The following is a 19,613-nucleotide window of genomic DNA, read 5'->3' on the forward strand; positions in this document are numbered from 1 at the left end:
GGATTAGAAACCTGAGTTTGAGGCCTTCATTGGGCCCTTACTGATCACGTGACCTCAGACAAACTTCCTTTTCTTTTTCTTTGGTTCACTCCCTAAATCGCACAAAGGCCTGGGCTGGAGCCAGGAGCTCTTCCAGGTCTCCCATGTGGGTGCAGGGGCCCAGGTACTCTGGCCATCTTCTGCTGCTTTCCCAGGTGCATTAGCAGGGAGCTGGACTGGAAGTGGAGCAGCCGGGACTTGAACCTGCACCCACACGGGATGCTGGAGCTGCAGGCTGTGGTGTAACCTGCTATACCACAGGGTCGGCCCCGCAAGCTTCCTTTTCTAAGACTCAACTTTCCCCATCTGCAAAGTGGGGGGCCAGTGGGGGCCTCGCAGGATAACTGGGGGGGCTCAGCGGGGCTGCCCAGGGGGTGTCCAGCCCGTGCTGGAGGCAGAGGCGCTGGCCCGGATGGACGCCCGCTGTGAATTTACCACTGGGGGGGGGAGGTGAACCCGGGTTCAGGGCGGGACTTGGGCTGGGCGGAGGAGGAGTGTGCTTAGGCCTGGAAGACTGGTTCTGGGTTGCAGGGGGGAGTGGGGAGAGCATTCCAGATTGAGGGCGGAGGGCACGGCGAGAGCAGGACAGGGATGCTTTTCAGGAAGGCTTCTGGGGAGGGGGTGGTTGGGGGCTCCTGGCTGGAGCTCACCGTCCCTGCAGGAAGCAGATTGAGGCAGGCCTATGGGGCAGGTGTGGGGGGAGGGGAGTGCGGAGAGGAAGGCTGAGGCACCCAGGGGGAGACCCGGGCAGGACATCCCTGGCCCACTCCCTGCGCTCTCTGCAAACATGAGGTCCCACTACCCGCCTGCTCCCACCAGCGGAGGGCTCCCTTGCCGGGGGCACTGCCGGCGGGGGTGGCCCGGGCTGGGTGGAGGGCGGCCTGCAGGTCTGCAGGGGCTGCGCTGTGTGGTCAGAGGGAATCTGACTCAGACAGAGCATGTGGAGCTAGGAAGTGGCTCAGCAGCCGACGCAGCCGTGGCGGCTGGGCAGTAACCGTCCCCGCCGCCACCAGCCTGGGAAGCCGCGAAGTCGCTGACGACCCGTCCTTCCCTGGCTGACGGCATAGCCAGGGAGGGGGGAATGGGGGACACAGAAAAGAGGATGCAGCCGCCCCTCTCAAGTCACCGCAGCTGTGTGTGTATCCTGCCTCCCATTCCAGCCACTGCCAGCAGCTCCATTCGCTGGCACCCGGGGCGGGCCCGGCTCAGCCCCCCGGGAAGCCAGCGTGAGCCGTGTAATTAGGAAGATTCACTAGGACCTGGCCGGAAAAAAAAATGCAGGGGTTCTCATGTCTCCACCCAGTCCCCGTGTAATTGGTAACAGAAGTTCTTAGCTGAGAGCTGGGGCCTGGTGTTGGCTGCCTGCCCGGCCGGCCCATGATTCTTTGCACCATGGCCGCCCCCTTTCGTTCCCAGCTGATTTTTATTGTGGTCAAATCTATATAGCAGAGTCTGCCAGCATAGTCGTTTCTGGTGTACTCACACAAGGAATGCATTCGGCTGGCTGTGCAGCCATCACCACCATCCACGTCCAGAACACCTTTTCTTTTTAAAAGATTATTTATTTGAAAGGCAGAATTACAGAGAGAGAGAGAGAGAGAGAGAGAGAGGTCTTCCATCCGTTGGTCCATTCCCCCAAATGGCTGCAAGGCTGGAGCTGGGCCAGTCTGAAGCCAAGAGCCTGGACCTCCATCTGGGTCTCCCACACGGGTGGCAGAGCCCCAAGCATTTAGCCCAACTTCCACTGCTTTCCCAGGCCATCAGCAGGGAGCAGCTGGGACTGGAACCGGCACCCGTATGGGATGCTGGCACTGCAGGCGGCGGCTTTACCGGCTACGCCATAGCGCTGGCCCCAGAACATTTCACATCCCAGATACAAACTGCATCTGTTAAACGTTAACTCCCCACAGCCCTGCTCCGGGTCCCAGGAACCACGCTCTCCTGTCTCAATGAACTTGACGGCCCCGAGCACCGCCTATCTCGGCGTCAAACACTACTTGTCTCGTTAGCTGTGTGTCTTGGAGGTTCAGCCATACTGCACGTGTGTCAGAATGGAGTATCTCCTTCCATATCCATTTAGACCACACTCCGCTCCTCCATTCACCCGTCGATAGGCACTTGGGTTGCTTCCACATCAGCTATTATGAATAATGGCGCTATAAATAGGGAGTGCAAATATCCTTGCTTTCAATTCCTTTGCCTCTATATCCAGAAGTGCAATCACTGGATTGTATGTAACTATGGTTCATTTTCCCAAAACTTTTATTTACTTGAAAGGCAAAGTTACAAAGAGATGGAGAGACAGAGAGAGTGAGATATCTTCCATCTGCTGGTTCACTCCCCAAAAGGCTGCTAACGGCCAGGGCTAGGCCAGCCCGAAGCTAGGAGCCTGGAACTCCATCCGGGTCTCCTACAAGGGTGAAAGGGCCCAAGCACTTGGGCTGTCTTCCGCTGCCTCTCCAGGAGCATCAGCAGGGAGGTGGATGGGCAGTGAACCGGCGCTCATCTGGGACAGTGACATCGCAGCCGACAGCTTAACCCAGTGCATCACAGCACAGCCCCTGTGTCTCCTCTTTTGAGGAAACTCCATATTGTTTTCCACAACAGCTGCAACACTCTCCATCCCTACCAACAATGCGCGTTATCTACCATGTAGTTTAATACACATCCTATTTCTCGAATGTGTGTTCATTTTGATTTATTTGAAAAAGAGCAACAGAGGGAGAGATCTTCTATTTGTTAGTTCACTCCCCAGACGCTCGCCATAGCCTGGGGGGGGCCAGGCCAGAGCTGGGAGCCAAGGACTCGGTCTGGGTCGTCCATACAGGTGGCAGGGCCCCAGCTACTTGGGCCACCATCACCCGCCTCACAGGCACATTAGTAGAAAGCTGGATTGGAAGGGGAAGTGGAGGCGGGACTCCGGCTCTCATCTCTCACGCCTGTCTCTTTCCAAATAACATAAATGAATACATACTTTCTTCGTCAGTGAGCCAGGATTTCTCCATGCTTGATTCCGATTTCATTGGCATTCCTCGAAAGTCCCTTTCCTGTTCCAGGATCCCATTTGTCACACGTGTCACGGTTACCTCCTGGGCTCCTGCTGGCCCTGCTCCTCACACTCTCCTAGGCTTTGGTGACCGTGACTTTCTCCGAAGACTCGTCAGGGCTCTGGGGAAGGCCCCTCATTAGGACATGTTTGATGTTTTTACATGAGACCACGGGAGATGGCGATGGAGCTCCAGGCTCCTGGCTTTGGTCTGGCCCAGCCCTGGCTGTTGCGGGCAATTCGGAGAGCGAGCCAGGGCACGGAAGATCGCTCTCCCTTTCTCTCTTTGCCACTCTGCCTTTCAAGCCAATGAAGAGTAAACACCATTACAAAATTGCCGGAGAAGTATTTTTTAAAGATAAAAGCGCTGCTTTTGACGTACGGGTGCTTCGGGCAGGCTTCAGCCAGATCCCTCTCCAGAAAATACTGGAGCCTTTTTCCCTTGGCGGAATTCCGGAATTGCACACAGCCCTGCTCCCCTCTGCTCTCGTGAGTCAGTGGCTGGAAGAGGGGCGATGGGAAGACGTCCAAGACGGAGCGTGACGGAGGACACGCCATCGCAGCACAGGATGGCGTGATTGTATCTCCACAAACGCTTTACAGGAAAAAAAAAAAAAAAAAGCCTGGGGAATATGCAGGAGACTGCTCTGGGAGTTCTCTTCCGGGTTGTTGGATCGCGGGAGTTTGAGATGTTTGCATCACACACTGTTTATTTTTGGAGTTGGGGGGAGAATCAGACAAAAGATGAACACAATAAACAGACCGAAGAGCAACTCAGGAAGCCTGAGACCCCGGGAATCCTGACGAACGGCCACACACACGGCTCCGGGCTCGCCTCTGAGCACAGCTGAGCGGTCACCTGCCTGCCCCGGGAAGCCCACGTCCTTTGCTGACCCGGGATTGAGAAAGCCACTGGCGGGCAAACTGCAAATCGCTACAAAAGAGCAAATGCTGGAGTCTTCCTGGGCTGAGGAAAGCAAACTCCACAGACTCTGTTCATGAAATGAATATTATAACATGGCCGACATTGTAGTGTAGCAGGTAAAGCCGCAGCCTGCAGCGCCAGCATCCCATATGGGCACCTGTTCGAGTCCCGGCTGCTCCATTTCCAATCCAGCTCCCTGCTAATGCGCCTGGGAAAGCAGAAGATGGCCCACGTACTTGGGCCCCTGCAGCTACATAGGAGACCTGGAAGAAGCTCCTGGCTTCAAACTGGCCCAGCCCCCATGCGGCCATCTGAGAAGTGAACCAGTGAATGGAAGATTCTCTCTCTCCCTTTCGCTCTGTAACTCTTTCAAATAAAAATAAATACATCTTAAAAAAGAATATTATAATAATCAAGTACACCTTTTTGGGTAATAGTGGTCTGTTACTGAGAATGGAAAGTTTAGGTGGCATAAAGGATAAAATTGTGCATAGTTGGGGTTCAAAGTGTTGTCTCCTGTAAAAAATCAGTTGTGTGGCAGGCATTTGGTGCAGCGGGTTAAGTCACAACCTGGGACCCCTGCGCCCCCTATCTAAGTGCCTGGGATCGAGTCCCACTTCCACTTCCACACCAGCTTCCTGCTACCGTGCACCCTAAGAGAAGCAGGAGATGGCTCAAGTACTTGGGCTGCAGCCTCTCTGTGGGAAACCGAGATGGGGTTCCGGGTTCCTGGCTTTGGCCTGGCCTAGCCCTGGCTGTTGGCAGGCATTTGGGGAGTGAACCAGCGGCTGGAAGATTTCTGTCTGCCTTCAAATAAATAAATAATTTTAAAGCTTTATTTATTTGAAAGAGTTACAGAGAGAGGTTTTCCAAATGGCCACAATAGCCGGAGCTGAGCTGATCTGAAGCCAGGAGCTTCCTCCAGGTCTCCCACATGAGTGCAGGGGCCCAAGCACTTGGGCCATCTTCTACTGCTTTCCCAGGCACATTAGCAGGAAGCTGAATTAGAAGTAGAACAGCTGGGACTCAAACCAGCACTCTATGGGGTGCTGGCCCTGTAGGCTGGGGCTTTAACCCACTGTGCAACAGTGCTGGTCCCTAAATAAATAATTTTTAAAAATTATTTGTAAACATCTGATTTTTTCCCCTCTCTTTAAAAATGTGGAAACTGGGGCCAACATTGGGGCATAGCAGGTTAAGCTAACACCTGCTGCCAATTCAAGTCCCGGCTGCTCCTCTTCCGATGCAGCTCCCTGCTGATGGCCTGGGAAAGCAGTGGAGGTTGGCTCAGGTGTGTGCGACCCTGCCACCCACATGGGAGACCCGGATGAAGCTCCTTGCTTTGGCCTGGCCCCTGTGGCCATGTGGGGGGTGAACCAACAGATGGAAGATCTCTCTTTGTGTCACTCTGCCTTTCAAATAATAAGAGAAATCTTGCAGACACCACACGGGAAGCACACAGGGTACTGGGCATCCACAGAAGCAACCAGGAGGCAAAGTGCTGACGAGAGTGGGCAGCCGGCGGGTCAGGGCTGCTGCCCAGGAGTTCTGGCTCTGGGCTCCGCACTCCCCGCTCGGCCACTTGCTCCAGCCGGGTCCTTATCCCCAGGGCAGCCCTCATGAACGAACAACTCAGGGCTTACTGTGAGGTTGGATTAAAAATTAAACACCTGGGCCAGCGCCGCGGCTCAATAGGCTAATCCTCCGCCTGCGGCGCCGGCACACCGGGTTCTAGTCCCGGTTGGGGCACCAGATTCTGTCCCGGTTGCCCCTCTTCCAGGCCAGTTCTCTGCTGTGGCCCAGGAGTGCAGTGGAAGATGGCCCAAGTACTTGGGCCCTGCACCCCATGGGAGACCAGGGGAAGCACCTGGCTCCTGCCTTCAGATCAGCGCAGTGCGCCGGCCACGGCGGCCATTGGAGGGTGAACCAACGGCAAAGGAAGACCTTTCTCTCTGTCTCTCTCTCTCACTGTCCACTCTGCCTGTCAAAAAAAAAAAAAATAAAATAAACACCCAGACAGCCCCTGGTACACTGTGTGCACTCAAGAAATACTGCTTGTCAGTAACCTGAAGAGCAATGGATTTTCACAGAAAGATGAGGGTAGAGGCGAGGCTGGCCTGGAGCAGCTGGAGGCCAGGTGAGAGGCCACGTGACACTCAGTCCTCGCAGGGAGCCGCAGCTGGGCGCCCTCCCCGTCATCCGTGCCGCTGAGCAGGCTGGAGACCCCGGCCGCCTTTTAGTACAAGTCGTTTATTTCTCTCCCGGGGAGGCTGCACAGTGTCAGGCAGAGGGTCCCCACCTGGCTCCTTGGGGAACCCCGAGGACTTTTAGTTTAGTTTACATGCAGTAAAAACCCCGCCCCCACACTGTGGAGATGGAGAGGTTAAGAAGCAACGCAGGGGCCCCAGACCTCGGAACTGCAGGTGAGGTGGTCCCGGACTGTGTCGGAGGCTTGGCTGCCAGCGAGAACCGCTCTGCCGCCAGCAGACAGCGCCATGTCCGGGGCCCGCCCCTGCCGGGGGTGCGAGGCTGGGGGCTCCAGGGCTGTGACCTCAGGAGGGCAGGAGGCTGGAAGCACCAAAGACCCCAGTCCTGGCTCCGCAGCGGGCAGGATGGGGGCTTTATCATTTCCTCCTGGCCCAGAACCGTCTTCCCTTCTAGCCGCTAGGGGGCTGGGAAACAGGTGGAACAGGTTGGGGGGGAACGCCCTGTCCGCCCCTTAAGCCACAGGTGCACCCCTTTGCTCAGGACTTTTTGGAAACCCAATGTGCTTAAAGACAAGAGGGAGGGGCATCAGGGGAGGGGGCAGGGGCCCTGGCCACTTTCCTCTTAGCTCCTCCCCTTCTTAAAGGGCCCCCTCCCAGAGCAGGGTGAACCCGTATCCCCATCAGACAGCATCCCGGGACGGGGACACTGTCCTGATCTCCATTTTACTAAAAAGCCAGTCTTGGCCACTCTGCTCCAGATGGCTGAAGACCTGGCCCGTGCCAGCCAACAAGAGCTGAAACATCGGGAAAACCAGGGTGGAGTCACTGGCTCAGAGCCTGCTCACGCCGGGGCCACCCCATGTCAGCGGCTCTGGAACGCAGGTGGGCGACGGAGGGTTAGCATCAGGCTTTGCTCCACGTCCCCAGCGGGGTCCTGCAGCTGCCGGCCTCCCGGGGGCAGCTCGCCCAGCACAGTCCCCCTGGGGCTCAGGAAAGTCCACCTGGATCCAGGAACTCGGAGACTACAGTGTTCCGTCCCACCAGCAAGGCCACTTCCCTTAAATGCATCTCTGGCCAGTCCCTCCCACTGCCACCTGCTGAGCAGTGGCGAGAACCGGTGGTCAGTGCTAAGGGGAGGCACAGTCCAGCGAGTGGCGTCTGACACCCCCTCACTGCCCTGCCCTTCCTGTGAGAGTGGGAGGCAGGGGTGAGGCAGATGGCGGAGCCCCAGGGACAGTTCTGGTGCGGAGAGCGGGGGCAGGAGAGAGAGGCTGGCCGAGTCGCAGGTTCTCTGTCCCCGCCAGGGGCGCTGGTCAGCCGCGGGAGCCTGCCGCGGGTGTCTTTCGTTCCCGTTGGAGGAACACGGCTTGTCCGTGCTGGGTTCGTCCGACAGGCCCGCGGGAAGAGCAGGCAGGGCCCGGCGCGGCCGTCCGCTAGGCTGGGAAGTCGCTGCCGTAGTGCCGCAGGTGCTCATCCGCCACCGACAGGTAAGCGGCTCTCATGCTGGGGGAGTACTGCGGGGAGGGGAGATGGCGCTGTCAGAGCGGGGCCCCGCCCTGACGCGGCACGAGGGAACCCCAAAAAGGCCAGGGAGGGTGGAAGTGAATGACAAGTTTATCTTTTGGAAGCTTGTGCATCGTTTTCTCGTAATACGCGCTTTCCACGGACTTTCTGAAGACCCCTCGTGCAGCCCACCCTGCGCACCTGCAGGGGTCCCTCGTGCAGCCCACCCTGTGCACCTGCAGGGGTCCCTCATGCAGCCCACCCTGCACACCTGCAGGGGTGCATCCCTGGATCCAACGGCCACTGACCCCAAGGTCTGCAGGAAAACCTGCATCACTGGCCACGTGCGGGGTGATCCTGATCACAACTACGCACGCAGCACTACACTGTACGGAAGTGACCTGGAGGTGACTTGTTAGAGTGTATGGGGGCCAGCTCCGTGGCGCGGTGGGCTAAGCCTCCGCCTATGGCACCAGAATCCCATGTGGGCGCCGGTTCACGTCCCTGCGGCTCCTCTTCCGATCCAGCTCTCTGCTGTAGCCTGGGAAAGCAGTAGAGGATGGCCCAGGGGCTTGGGCCCCTGCACCCGAGTGGGAGACCCAGAGGAAGCTCTTGGCTCCTAGCACTGGATCAGCTCAGGAGGCAGGGGGAGGACCTGGGTCTCTCTGGACGGAAGGGGATCTGACGACTTCTTATCTGGCATCACAACGCACAGTGGAGTCGCTGTATTTTCACAGCAGTGGACTTTCTTGAGTTGTGCTTTGCTTAGATTAGCTAGACGTCGACGATCCGCATCGCCAGCCAGGCCAGGATGTGACGGGGGCCAGGCTGGATGCAGCCTTCCGCCAACCACTCCCAATCCCCAGGACCCCAGGAAGAAGGAACAAAACCAGGATGGGTTTTGAGCTGTTTGTAAAACTGCTTCAAAGGAGAGCAGGTGCAGGCTCCGAGAAGAACCGGGAAGAAACACCAAGGGGGGCCGTGGGAGGGAGACAGGGGCCAGGTGCTGCTGGCGCTCGGCAGGACAGAAGTCAGGGCACTGCTGACAGCCCACAGGGCCCAGGACACAGCCCTGTGCCCTGTGGACACGTGGGACCACGCCGGCCTCTGTTATGAGGGGCTCTCTTACACACGGCCCTCCACTCACCAGACGCACACAGCAATGCCCCTCCCCACCCAAGCTGTGGCCCCTGGCGCGTGTGGCCCTGCACAGACGTGGCTCTGATGCCACCTGCCAGAAACAAAAACCAAAGGAGAGGGGTCTGCGTTGTGGCGTGGCAGGCTAAAGCACCACCTGGGACCTAGGCATCCCGTATCAAAGCACCGGTTCGAGTCCCGGCTGCTCCACTTTCCAATCCAGCTCCCTGCTAACGGCCTGGGAGGCAGAAGAAGATGGCCCAAGACCTTGCGCACCTGCACCCACATGGGAGACCTGGAGGAGGCTCCTGGCTCCTGGCTTCAGACTGGCATGCTTTGGCCATTGTGGCCAACTGGGGAGTGAACCAGTGGATGGAAGACACTTTCTCTCTCTCTCTCTTTCTCTCCTTCTGTATAACTCTTTCAAATAAAAATAATAAATAAATCTTTTGTATATGGGACTGGTGCTGCAGTGTAGTGGGTTAAGCCCCGGTCTGCAGTGCCGGCATCCCATGTGAGTGCCGGTTTGAGTCCCAGCTAACCACTTCTGATCCAGCTCCTTGTTAATGTCCCTGGGAAAGCAGAAGATGGCCCAAGCGCTTGGGCCCCTGCCACCCACATGGGAGACCCAGAATAAGCTCCTGGCTTCAGCCTGACCCAGCCCTGGCCTATGTAATTCTTTCAAATAAATAAATAAATCTTAAAAAAAAAAAACTATAGGCGACCATTATTGAATGAGGCTCCTGTGGTCACGCATGCTAAAGTCCTGTGTCACAGAACCAAGCCAAACTGTTCCCTGATCCTCCAGAACACCAGGATAGAGGAGGAAGAGCCGGGTGTGCCAACTGGCCCAACGGCAAAGTGGCCTCAGGCGCAGCCACCGCCATCTCCCCACTGCTGTCCCCACCTTGCGAGGCCACTGACTCCTCCGCCCACAAAACCAGCCCTCTGCTCAGCCCGCCGGACGCTTATTCCATTTTGTGTGGGACCACAAATGAAGCCGACTAAGACCTTTAAGCCGAATTGCAATTCTTGCTCCTTGGACACAGCACTACCCCTACAGAACCTTCTAGAATCCTCCAAACAGCGTGGACAGCTCCTCCCTCTTGGCCTCAAAGCCCCTCCCGGCACTTCCCCAGGCAGCCCCTCCAAGGGACCAGACACTGCCTGAAGGCGGGCACTGGGGCTTGTCTGCCTCGGCAGGCCGAGAGCATCATGCCCGGGAAGCTGCCCCTGCACACCGTGTCCACGCGCCTCCTAAGTTCTCAGGTCCCACGTCTGTCACCTCTGGGGCCACAAGTGCTTCTGGGTCACCTCCTCCCAAAGTCCAGCGGAGTGAGGGCAGGCACGCGGCTCCAGACCCCTTCTCCCCTCCCCTTTCTTAGAAAGGGAGGGAGTGGGGCAGGCGGCGTTCGCAATGGAAATGCGCTGTAACCGTCCTAAGAGTGCTCCAGTGCTCACACAACTGCTTTTGTAATGACCGAGCCTTCCAGGGCTCAGACCCCTCCCTGGACTCCCATTCTACAGATGGGGGCACTGAGGCCCAGAGACAGGTAGCATTTGCTCAGGTTTGCAGGAGCTGTAACCCAGGCCCTTGCCGCGGGCGCCTGTGTCCTGGGCCCTGGGTCTAAGGCAGCCCTGTCTGCCTCACGCAAGACTCCTGGGACCTTCAGAAACCAGCAGTGGGGGCTTTCGTCCTAACTTGCCCACCCCGCCCACGTCAGGCCCCTGCCCTGGGGCTACCCGTCCCTGCTGGAGGTGGGGGAAAGAGACCCCCTCGCTTCCTGGAGTTTAGAAAACTTCCTGCAAGTGTAACTGATCTCTCCTCCTGGCTCCAAGCGGGAGACGTCACTCAGCCTCTGGACGAAGGCAATTAGCTAACAAGGACAAGCGCCCGTTCCCAGGTGGGTTTGGCCGCAGCCGCCGACAGAGGGCGCTGCCGAGCTCCCAGACAGACCAGGAACCGTCTATCTGGGGAAACGGGAGAAGCTGCCTGGCTGGACAAAGGGGCGGTTCCCGGGCGGCGGCCCCACGGTGTGCAAGGCTGTCCGACTGCGCCTAGTGCTTATTCAACAACAAAACCGTTCCATTCCCTTCCGCCTAGGGCCTGCTGGGGTTTATCCGTAGCTGTCTCCCCATGAGGGCTGCAGCCGGGACCACGCGGGTGCAGGGGTTACCGTGGGTGGAGGGGAGCCTCTCCCGATGAGCGGTGCGTTCTCGTAGCGTGGGTTCCCACCAAACAGCATCGCCTGGTTCCTGCAGAGCCGAGAGGGTGGCTCAGGGCGGGCCAGCGGGCAGATTGCTCAGGAGGGTCCCGGGGGGTGGGCGAGGGGGGGCAGGAGGAAGGAAATGGATAGAGGGGGGCAGCAGGATTCTGGGAGCCCTGGGGATGAGTACCGAGGGTACAGGCGCCCAGGGCGAGCAGGGTGGCCTGGGGACCACCCAGGGCTGTGTCATGCACAGCTGGGGTCTCTTCCCACAGCTCAGGCTGGTGTGGAGACAACCAGATGCATCCCACAGCTGGGCGGGGGGGGGGGACCAGCTGGCCTTGGATGTCTTCTTTCCCCCGCCCCACCCACAGAGACAGCTCCCAGCCCAGGCGTGTGGGGTCCCCCAGGGCCCCTGCCGTACATGTACTCAGAGACGGGGGCGTTGGAGACGGTCTGGGCCGGGGGCTGCAGGCTGCTCTGGCTGCCCAGGCCGCTGCTGTAGCTGCAGAAGCTGTGCAGCTGCCCCCGGCACGGGCTGTGGGCAGCCATGCGCCGTGCCTGGGGGTTGAAGGGGTCGCCGTCATCGATGTCGTCGTAGTCTCTGTCCCTGCAAAGACACGGGGCAGGGCGCTGGGGCTGTCGGGTCCCATCCCGCGTCTCAGGGCTGCCTCACACGATCTCCCAGCCAACTCTGGCAGGCAGCCCGCCTGGGATCCTCCCCACAGAGGCGCACCTGTTCCCTGAGGCGAGTGATACAATGTATCCCCTTGGCATTCCCCCAGCACCCCTGCAAAGCCCCCTGCTGAGGCGCTGGGGTGCCAGTCTGTAGGACAAGAACCCCCACTGGTCCCAGCCCCAGCTCCTGCCCCCAGTCCCCCAGAAACCTCAGCGTGGGGGTCCGTCTGGGGGGGGGTTCCAGCCGGCCCACCAGGCGCCCTGCTGCCTGTCTCCGTCCTCCTCCCTCCTGGGCAGCTCACCTGGCCGTGAAGCACTTCCAGGCCCGGGGCCCCACACAGATCAGGGTGGAGAAGGCCAGGGCGGCCAGGAGGGAGAAGAGGCCCAGGTAGAGCAGGCCCTCGATGCCATCGTAGCAGACGCCGGTGAGGGCGTCCACGTAGTCCTGGGGAGAAGCAGGCAGACAGGGAGCTGCAGAGGGAATGGGAGCCCAGCCCGGACTCCGAGCCCATCTCTGGAAGCCCCTCTGTACCCAGCCTGGGCCTGGGATCTCCCAGCTGCTCCCCGGTTCCAGCACCTCGCACCGCCATTTAGGGCCCTGGCTGTGGAGCCCAACACAAGGGGGCTTCTGGGGTGCACTGTGGAAACGGAGCAGCCGCGGTGTGCCAGGCCCTGGGCGGCTGGCCTTGAACCAGAGAGACTGGGCGGGGCAAGGGGGCGGACCTCAAGGAGAGGGAGCCGAGGGCCTGAGCGTGGCACAGCCCCCAAGAGAAAAAGGGCGGTGGGAGGGGGTCAGGGTTTTATCGTAAGGCGACAGCAGACGCTGGGGCTCTGGGGTGGAAAGGAAGAGAATGGAGAAGACAGGGCCGTCTCTGGCTGCTGTGCTCCCGAGACGGGGGCAAGAGGAAGCGGAGGAGGCCCCAGCCCCAGGAGCGGCAGGAGGGAGCCGTGCGGAGGCACGGACAGAGCTGTGCTGTCTGTGGCGGGCGGAGGGACTGCCCGTAAAGGGGGCGGGGACGAGGTACGGGTGGATTCCGGCACTACCAGGACCACCCCAAGTGCAAAGGGGCGAGCTGCAGCCAGCTACTGCACTGTCTACCCGCGACCTGTCCACGGGCTCCCGCGTGTGCAGCCACCCACCCGTCCACACCGCACAAGCCTGGATAGTGGGGAACTACCTCCCTCTTGGAGGGTAGGGACCCCCAGTGTCCTAGAGCTAACTAACCTGAGCCAACCCTCCTAAGCCTGCTCCTGTGCCCAACGCTCCAGAAGCTTCCACAGCCCCCCCCCCCCCCGCCCGCCCCGGGTCTCAATGCCGGGGACCCTCATCCCCTTCCCACTGTTGAATTTTGGCTCTGTTCCAGGCCTGCAGGGAGCCTGGGCAATTGCTCTCTAGGCCTCTGCGAGCTTCACTCTGGGCAGGTGTGGCCTGTTGGGGTGCCCCACACCCTCCCCGCGCCCCCCCAAGGTCACCCCCAGCACCTTATGCAGCCCCCGGCAATCCAGCATGGCCGTCAGCTGCTGCAGGCTGGCCTCGGAGGAGTTCAGCAGGAGCTGGGTTCCCAGGAGGTCTTTCTGGAGCCGGAAGAGGGAGAGGCGAGACTGACGCGGGGCGGGGTGACAGATAAAACCGCAAAGGGACAGCAGGGGCCAAGGACGTCCAGACAAGGGAAGGGGGCCAGGCTGCCGAGGGAGGTGGGGAGGGGACACAGAGCCGGCCAATCGCTCTCCCAGGCCTGCCTGGGGCTCCGGTGGGCTACAGCAGGGCCGGCGTTCAGCCGGGGCGCCCCTCCCCAGCACCCCAGCACCCCAGCACCGAGGCTGTGGGGCGGCGCCTTACCTCGGCCGTGGGGAAGAGCGGCACAGCGAACTGCAGCAGCCCTGCCACCTGGATCTGCATGGTGGTCAGCGAGCGCTGGTAGACGGTCAGTGCCTGGGCCGGGGGAGACCACAGCCCCCATGAGGGTCCACGTGCCAGGAGCCTGGACGCCCTCCCCCCAACACTGGCAGCGCCCTGGGGGCAGGGCTATCCCCGCTGGAAGGGGCTGTGCACACTGGCTACAGGGCAGGTGCAGGAGGGCTGGATGGGGCCAGCAGAGCCCTGGTCTGCATAGCAAGGTGGCGCCCCATAGACTCTGGCCATCTGGTCAACCATCCACTACAGTACTCTGGCCATCTGGTCAACCCATCCACTACAGTACTCTGGCCATCTGGTCAACCCATCCACTACAGTACTCTGGCCATCTGGTCAACCCATCCACTACAGTGAGGACGACGCAGGTCCTCCCCCATCTCCCCCCACTTCCAGAGAGCACCACAGCCCTCCTGCTTCTCGCTGCTCAGACATGGGCCTCGGACCGGCAGCATCTGCCTCGCCTGGGAGCTCAGGCCACCCGCTGGCCCTGCACGGGAGACGCACAGGTGACTGTGCGAGTGGCACTGGTCAAGGAGTCCCTGGGCAGGAGCACAGCCCCTGCAGAGGAGCATTCAATGGGGGACACAGGGAAGCAAAGCTTCCTGGTCCTGGTCAGCAGCAGGGCTGGGGTCCCGAGGGGGGGTGGGGGGGCTGACGGAGGGGCGTGGGCGGGGGGGGGCTGTACCTGCTGGAAGGGGCTCCGTGCACTCTGACCACAGTACAGGTAGTAGCGGGTCACCTCTGCAAGGCAACAGCACGGGCGTCAGGCCACTGGCAGGGGCTGCACCTCGCCGTCCCGCAGTCCAGCCAGGCCTCCCTCCTTCCTCCCCATCCCCAGGCCACCCAAGGGAGACCGTTTGCAGGAGCGGGCTCCGAGGTCTGGCTGGGGCCTGAGACAGGGCCTGGAGAGGGCTGGAAGAGGGAAGTAGAGGTACAGGATGGGGCCAGGCCCCGGGCACCCTGAGCTGCTGGGAGAGCGTGATACCTGTGCTGATCTGGCCCTGCGTGAGGTTCAGGATGAAGGCGTCGGGAGCCACGCAGAAGTCACTGGCGCCCTGGGGCAGGGAGAGACGGGAGAGGGTGGAAGAGTCGGACACCAGGGCCCTGGGGGAGCCAGGTGCCTGCCGCCCCAGCCACGTGGCCCCTGCAGTTCATTCCTGGGTGGCAAAGACGGCAGCCTCCCAGGTTCCAATCCTGCCTGGCTCTGCTCCTACCTGCATGGGTTCACTCTTTTCGTGCCACGGAGAGAACAGCACTGGTTACCTAAGGAGCAAGTTCAGAGCCAGGACCAGGGCGGGGCAGCGGATGCTAACCATGCCCCTACCCTGATGTCTGGTGTGGAGCAGGCCCGCAGGGCCCGGGAACCCAACCCAGGGGCAGCGAGGCCGCACCGTGGCCACATTTGCTCGTCACTCTTCTCCCTTTTTGTCTCGCTGTCCCCAGCTCTGCACGCGCTGGTGAACAATCTCTGAAGGCTCTGGATTCTTTCTAAAGAATGCGGCTACTGCTGACCCATCTGGGAGCCGCTGGGTGCACAGGCATGGGAGTGGGCGGAGCTGGGGCTGGCCCCAGGCTGTGCCACTGACCAGCAGCTGTGGCCGCATGGGAGAGGCGGCAGCCAGGATGCGTCTCTGAGCGAGACCCCCCAGATCTGGCCTGCGATGTGGTGGGCACTATGGAAAGGGGGTCTCCAGTCTCCGAGTAGCCAGGGCAAGCTCAGGTCCTACAGCCCACTCCTGGGGCCAGCCCCCTCCTCTGGTCCAGGGCCCCCGGGGCAGTGGCCCCCTCTGTGCTGTCTCCCTTCCTAGGCTCCTGCTTCGGGGAGCCACACTGGCGCAGGTGTTCAGCGCCTTCTGGGTACCAGGCACGGCTGCAGGCCCAGGTGCAGGCGAGCTGAATCATGGCACCACGGTCTAGAAAATGTGGGGGGGGGGGCGGGGGCAGGGGCGGGGGGAGGGGAGGGAGGGCTGGGGATGACCGGCGCCACTAGGCACAGAGCTCGCTCTGAGCCCCATGTGCACAACCCCCCTCCTCCCCCCTCGCGTGCTCAGGGCCTGGGAGAACAATTTTACACACAAACCACTAACAGACGTAACAAATCATCCTGGCTCCTTAATGGCAATCAGAGCTGCAGCGCCAGCAGGCCCGGGGCCACCCCCACCCCCACCCCCACCCCCACCCCGACTGGAGTGACGGAGAGAAGCCAGCCAGCGGGTGCGCGAGTCTTGGGGAAAAAACAAGAACACAGGCGGCCATCTTGGCCTGGGTCACCTCCAGGAAGTCTGGGACCCAGGGAGGCAGAGGGACGGGGGCCCCATCTGAGGCTTCCCCAGCGAGGTGGCCTCCTCCTCCCTCCCTCCATCCCTGTTCCGGCCAGGCCTGCACCTGAGCCCTCAGCGCCTGTCTGACGTCCCTTGGGACAGGTGCATTAGGCGAGGGTGGTTTGGGGGCAGCGAGCCTGGCTGGGATGGGGACAGGAGCTGCCCAGTCCCTGCCCAGGGGGTCCAGAGGCTGCAGGCAGTTCCTGGGGACAGAGGTGAGGTGGGCAGGGCTGCCCGGGACCCTCACGTGCTGGTAGTCGGCTTGTGGGAGCCGCTGACTGCTGGGGTTGAACATTTCCCGTGTCTCTCCGGGAATATCCTGTTAGCAACGTTCTGAGACAAAAACTGGACCCTTCCCATGTTACACAGGAGGAAACAGAGGCACGAAAACTTGGAACGCCCCCAGGCTCCCACTGCTGGGAAGGGGTAGACAGGGGCGGTGGATGTAGGTGGGGGCCCCACCATCCACCCCGGCCCCGCCACATCCCGTCCCGAGCTGCTGTGGCTAACTGCACCTGCTCAGACCCCACCCCCTGAATCTACTTCCTCCTTTTCCTTATTTTTTTTTTATTTTTTTTATTTTTTATTTATTTATTTATTTTTTATTTCTTTTTTATTAAAAGGAGTGAGTGAGAGAGAGAGAGAGAAAGAGAGAGAGAGTGAATCTTTCTTTTTTTTTTTTTTTTTGACAGGCAGAGTGGACAGTGAGAGAGAGAGACAGAGAGAAAGGTCTTCCTTTTGCCGTTGGTTCACCCTCCAATGGCCGCCGCGGTAGCGCGCTGCGGCCGGCGCACCGCGCTGTTCCGATGGCAGGAGCCAGGTGCTTATCCTGGTCTCCCATGGGGTGCAGGGCCCAAGCACTTGGGCCATCCTCCACTGCACTCCCTAGCCACAGCAGAGAGCTGGCCTGGAAGAGGGGCAACCGGGACAGGATCGGTGCCCCGACCGGGACTAGAACCCGGTGTGCCGGCGCCGCAAGGCGGAGGATTAGCCTAGTGAGCCGCGGCGCCGGCCTCTTTTCCTTATTTTTAACTTAAAACATTTATTTATTGGTGGGCCGGCACTGTGGCACAGCAGGTAAAGCCAACACTGCAATGCTGGCATCCCATATGGGCTGCTTCACTTCTGCTCCAGCTCCCTGCTAATGGCCTGGGAAAAGCAGCGGAAGATGGCCCAAGTGCCTGGGCCCCTGCATCCATGTGGGAGACCTGGAAGAAGCTCCTGGCTCCGGCCTGGCCCAGCTCTGGCTGTTGCAGCCTTCTGGGGAGTGAACTAGCAGATGGAAGATCTCTCTCTCTCTCTCAGTCTCTCTCTCTCCACAACTCAAATAAAAATCTTTAAGAAAAGGAAAAAAATCATTTATTTGAAAGAGAGAGGAGAGAGAGAGTGAGAGAGAGAGCGAGCGAGCCCCGATCTGCTGGTTCACTCCCCAAATTCCTGTAAGGTTACACCAAAACTCGGCTGAAACCGAAGCCAGGAACTCCACCCAGGGCCGGACAACCTGAGCCGTCACCTGCTGCCTCCCAGGGTGTGCGTTAGCAGGAAGCTGGAGTCAGGAGCTGGGGTCAGGGGTCAAAGTGGCTAAGCCAACCCTCTCGGCCTAGAGCTTCCGACCGCTCAGCCACAGGCACCAGGCACGGCTCTTGCAGGGCGGGGGCTCAGGGCTCGGCTCCGCTCTCAAGCACCCAGGCACGGAGGCCCTGGGGACAGCACTCTCTCTCCTCATGGGGACAGGGACTGTCAGCTCTCTGGCTTCTCAAAACAGGCAGGGTGGCCTGCAGGCCACACAAAAAGCTGGGCACCATCACCCCGACAGCTGCCCCTCCCCCTCCCATTAAAATGCAGCAGGCCCCAGGCCCTATCAAAGGCCCATTCAGCTGCACCTCACCCATGCGGCTCTCACACAAGGGCCTGACTGAAGGAATTAGGGAAATGGCCTTTCTCCAGCTCCCAGGCATTCCAGGGCACCCAGCTGGCACAGTGCATCGGCCTGTTTCCTTAAACACTGCAGCGTGGTGAGAGGGAGCAGTCCGTGCGAGGGGCCTCTCCCGCAGGCAAGCAGGAGGCCACCAGCCTGGGCCCTGCCTCGGAGAGCCTCCCTGTGCCCACACTTGTCCCAGACACAGCTGTGCACCTGGCTCTGGCCAGCTGGGCTCCACGGCTCTGCGCCACTCCGCGTCTGGCAGCTCCCGCGCCACCAGGATGCTCTGGGCTTGAGCTGGGCCCTGCTGCCCTGCCCTTCCCCACAGCAGGCCGGGGTAATGGCCACCGCACAGGAGGCTGGGGCAAAGACAGCTCCTCTCAATCTCCTGCACAAGCCCCTGCCCAAAACTGCTGAGCCCAGCAGCACCAGGAGCCACGCGTTCCGGGAGGCCCCCCTGGAGGAGGCAAAGCCCCCAAGGCCAGAGCCGCTGGGCAGCCCCGAGTCCTGGGAAAGCAATGAGCGGGGGGGGGGGGGGGGGGGGGGACTTATGGTACCAGCCCCCATCCTTCCACCTCCAGAGAAGTCTGGGATCCGAGGAGGGGGTGGGAGAGAGCCAGCAGAACAGAGGCCAATAGAAGGCTGGTTTGTGGCTCTGGAATCGACTAAGGATGCCTTGCAAGCCCCTGATTCATCACACACACACCCTCACGCCTGTGCACGCCCAGAGCACGTGTGCACACGCACATACACACACGCTGAACGGATCCACAGCAAGCCGTGGTTATCCACCAAGCCATCTTCCACCGGCTGCAGCAGCAAACCAAGGGCTCTTGGGTTTTGTACCCCCAGGCAAAGGGTGCTGAGTGTCACACGGCAAAGCACGCCCACCGAGTGGACAGACAGACAGACAGACTCATGCACACGGCGGATGGCCAGCTTTACGTCCACTGAACACTAGGCACACCCACGTGGGAGGCCCCCACTTCTCAGAAATTGTCTGAGAGGCGGAGACAGAGAAAGAGAGCAGGAGAGAGCGCGCTGCTCCCCGAGTTCACTCCCCAAACACCTGCCTGCAACAGCCAGGGCTGGGCCAGGCCGAGGCCAGGAGCCCGGACTCCATCCAGGTCTCCTGTGTGGGTGGCAGGGGCCCAGGTACTCGGGCCTTCGCCTGCTGCCTTCTGGGGTCCGCGTTTGTGGGCAGCTGGAGTGGGGACAGGTGCTGGGACACGAACCCGGGCAGCCCAACTGCTCGGTCAAACACCTGTGCCCCTTTTAGTCACAGCTTGAGGCACCTCGGGTGTCTGAGACAGAGTCTGGGGGCTGGGGAGGGAAGGCAGCACCAGGGCCACGCTCCCAGGGCCCAGGACATGGGCACCACACGGGGGTGCGCTTCTGAGGCCAGGGGCCCTCCAGCCTGCGTGTCAGCCCCGGGCCCACCCCCCAGCCCACCTTGGCTCTTCTCACCCAGGGAGAAGCCACCGGCTCACACAGGTGAGCCTCAGAACGGCCCACATGGCCCAAGTCCCTTAGGTTCTGAGACTCTGGGCTTCTAAGTGAGGGGCTGTGGGCAGGACATCTTCCCCCCGAGACAGACTGTCCTGGCCAGACCTCCCACCCCCCACACTCACCACCGCAGTGGCCGAGTCTGTGGCCAGGGACACCCAGCTGAGGAGCAGCACCAGCAGCGCGCAGCCCAGCATCCTAGGAGAGA

At 60.6% G+C, this 19,613-nt stretch overlaps 1 protein-coding gene across 1 annotated transcript in view; it reads right to left on the reverse strand.

Moving 5' to 3' along the window:
* Positions 1-6,020: 6,020 nt before the first annotated feature.
* TTYH2 (tweety family member 2) overlaps positions 6,021-19,613 on the reverse strand; it is a 30,765-nt gene continuing 17,172 nt past the window's right edge. The window contains exons 6-14 of the mRNA XM_062216607.1: positions 19,531-19,603; positions 14,643-14,712; positions 14,343-14,398; positions 13,583-13,675; positions 13,225-13,317; positions 12,045-12,187; positions 11,489-11,674; positions 11,035-11,113; positions 6,021-7,731 (exon numbers count right to left, since the gene is read on the reverse strand). Of these exons, the coding sequence (XP_062072591.1) occupies positions 7,651-7,731; positions 11,035-11,113; positions 11,489-11,674; positions 12,045-12,187; positions 13,225-13,317; positions 13,583-13,675; positions 14,343-14,398; positions 14,643-14,712; positions 19,531-19,603 (874 nt within the window). The 3' untranslated portion in view covers positions 6,021-7,650. The remainder of the gene's footprint in view (positions 7,732-11,034; positions 11,114-11,488; positions 11,675-12,044; positions 12,188-13,224; positions 13,318-13,582; positions 13,676-14,342; positions 14,399-14,642; positions 14,713-19,530; positions 19,604-19,613) is intronic.

The sequence above is a fragment of the Lepus europaeus genome, chromosome 18 (genome assembly GCF_033115175.1).
Source record: "Lepus europaeus isolate LE1 chromosome 18, mLepTim1.pri, whole genome shotgun sequence".
Lineage (NCBI taxonomy): Eukaryota > Metazoa > Chordata > Mammalia > Lagomorpha > Leporidae > Lepus > Lepus europaeus.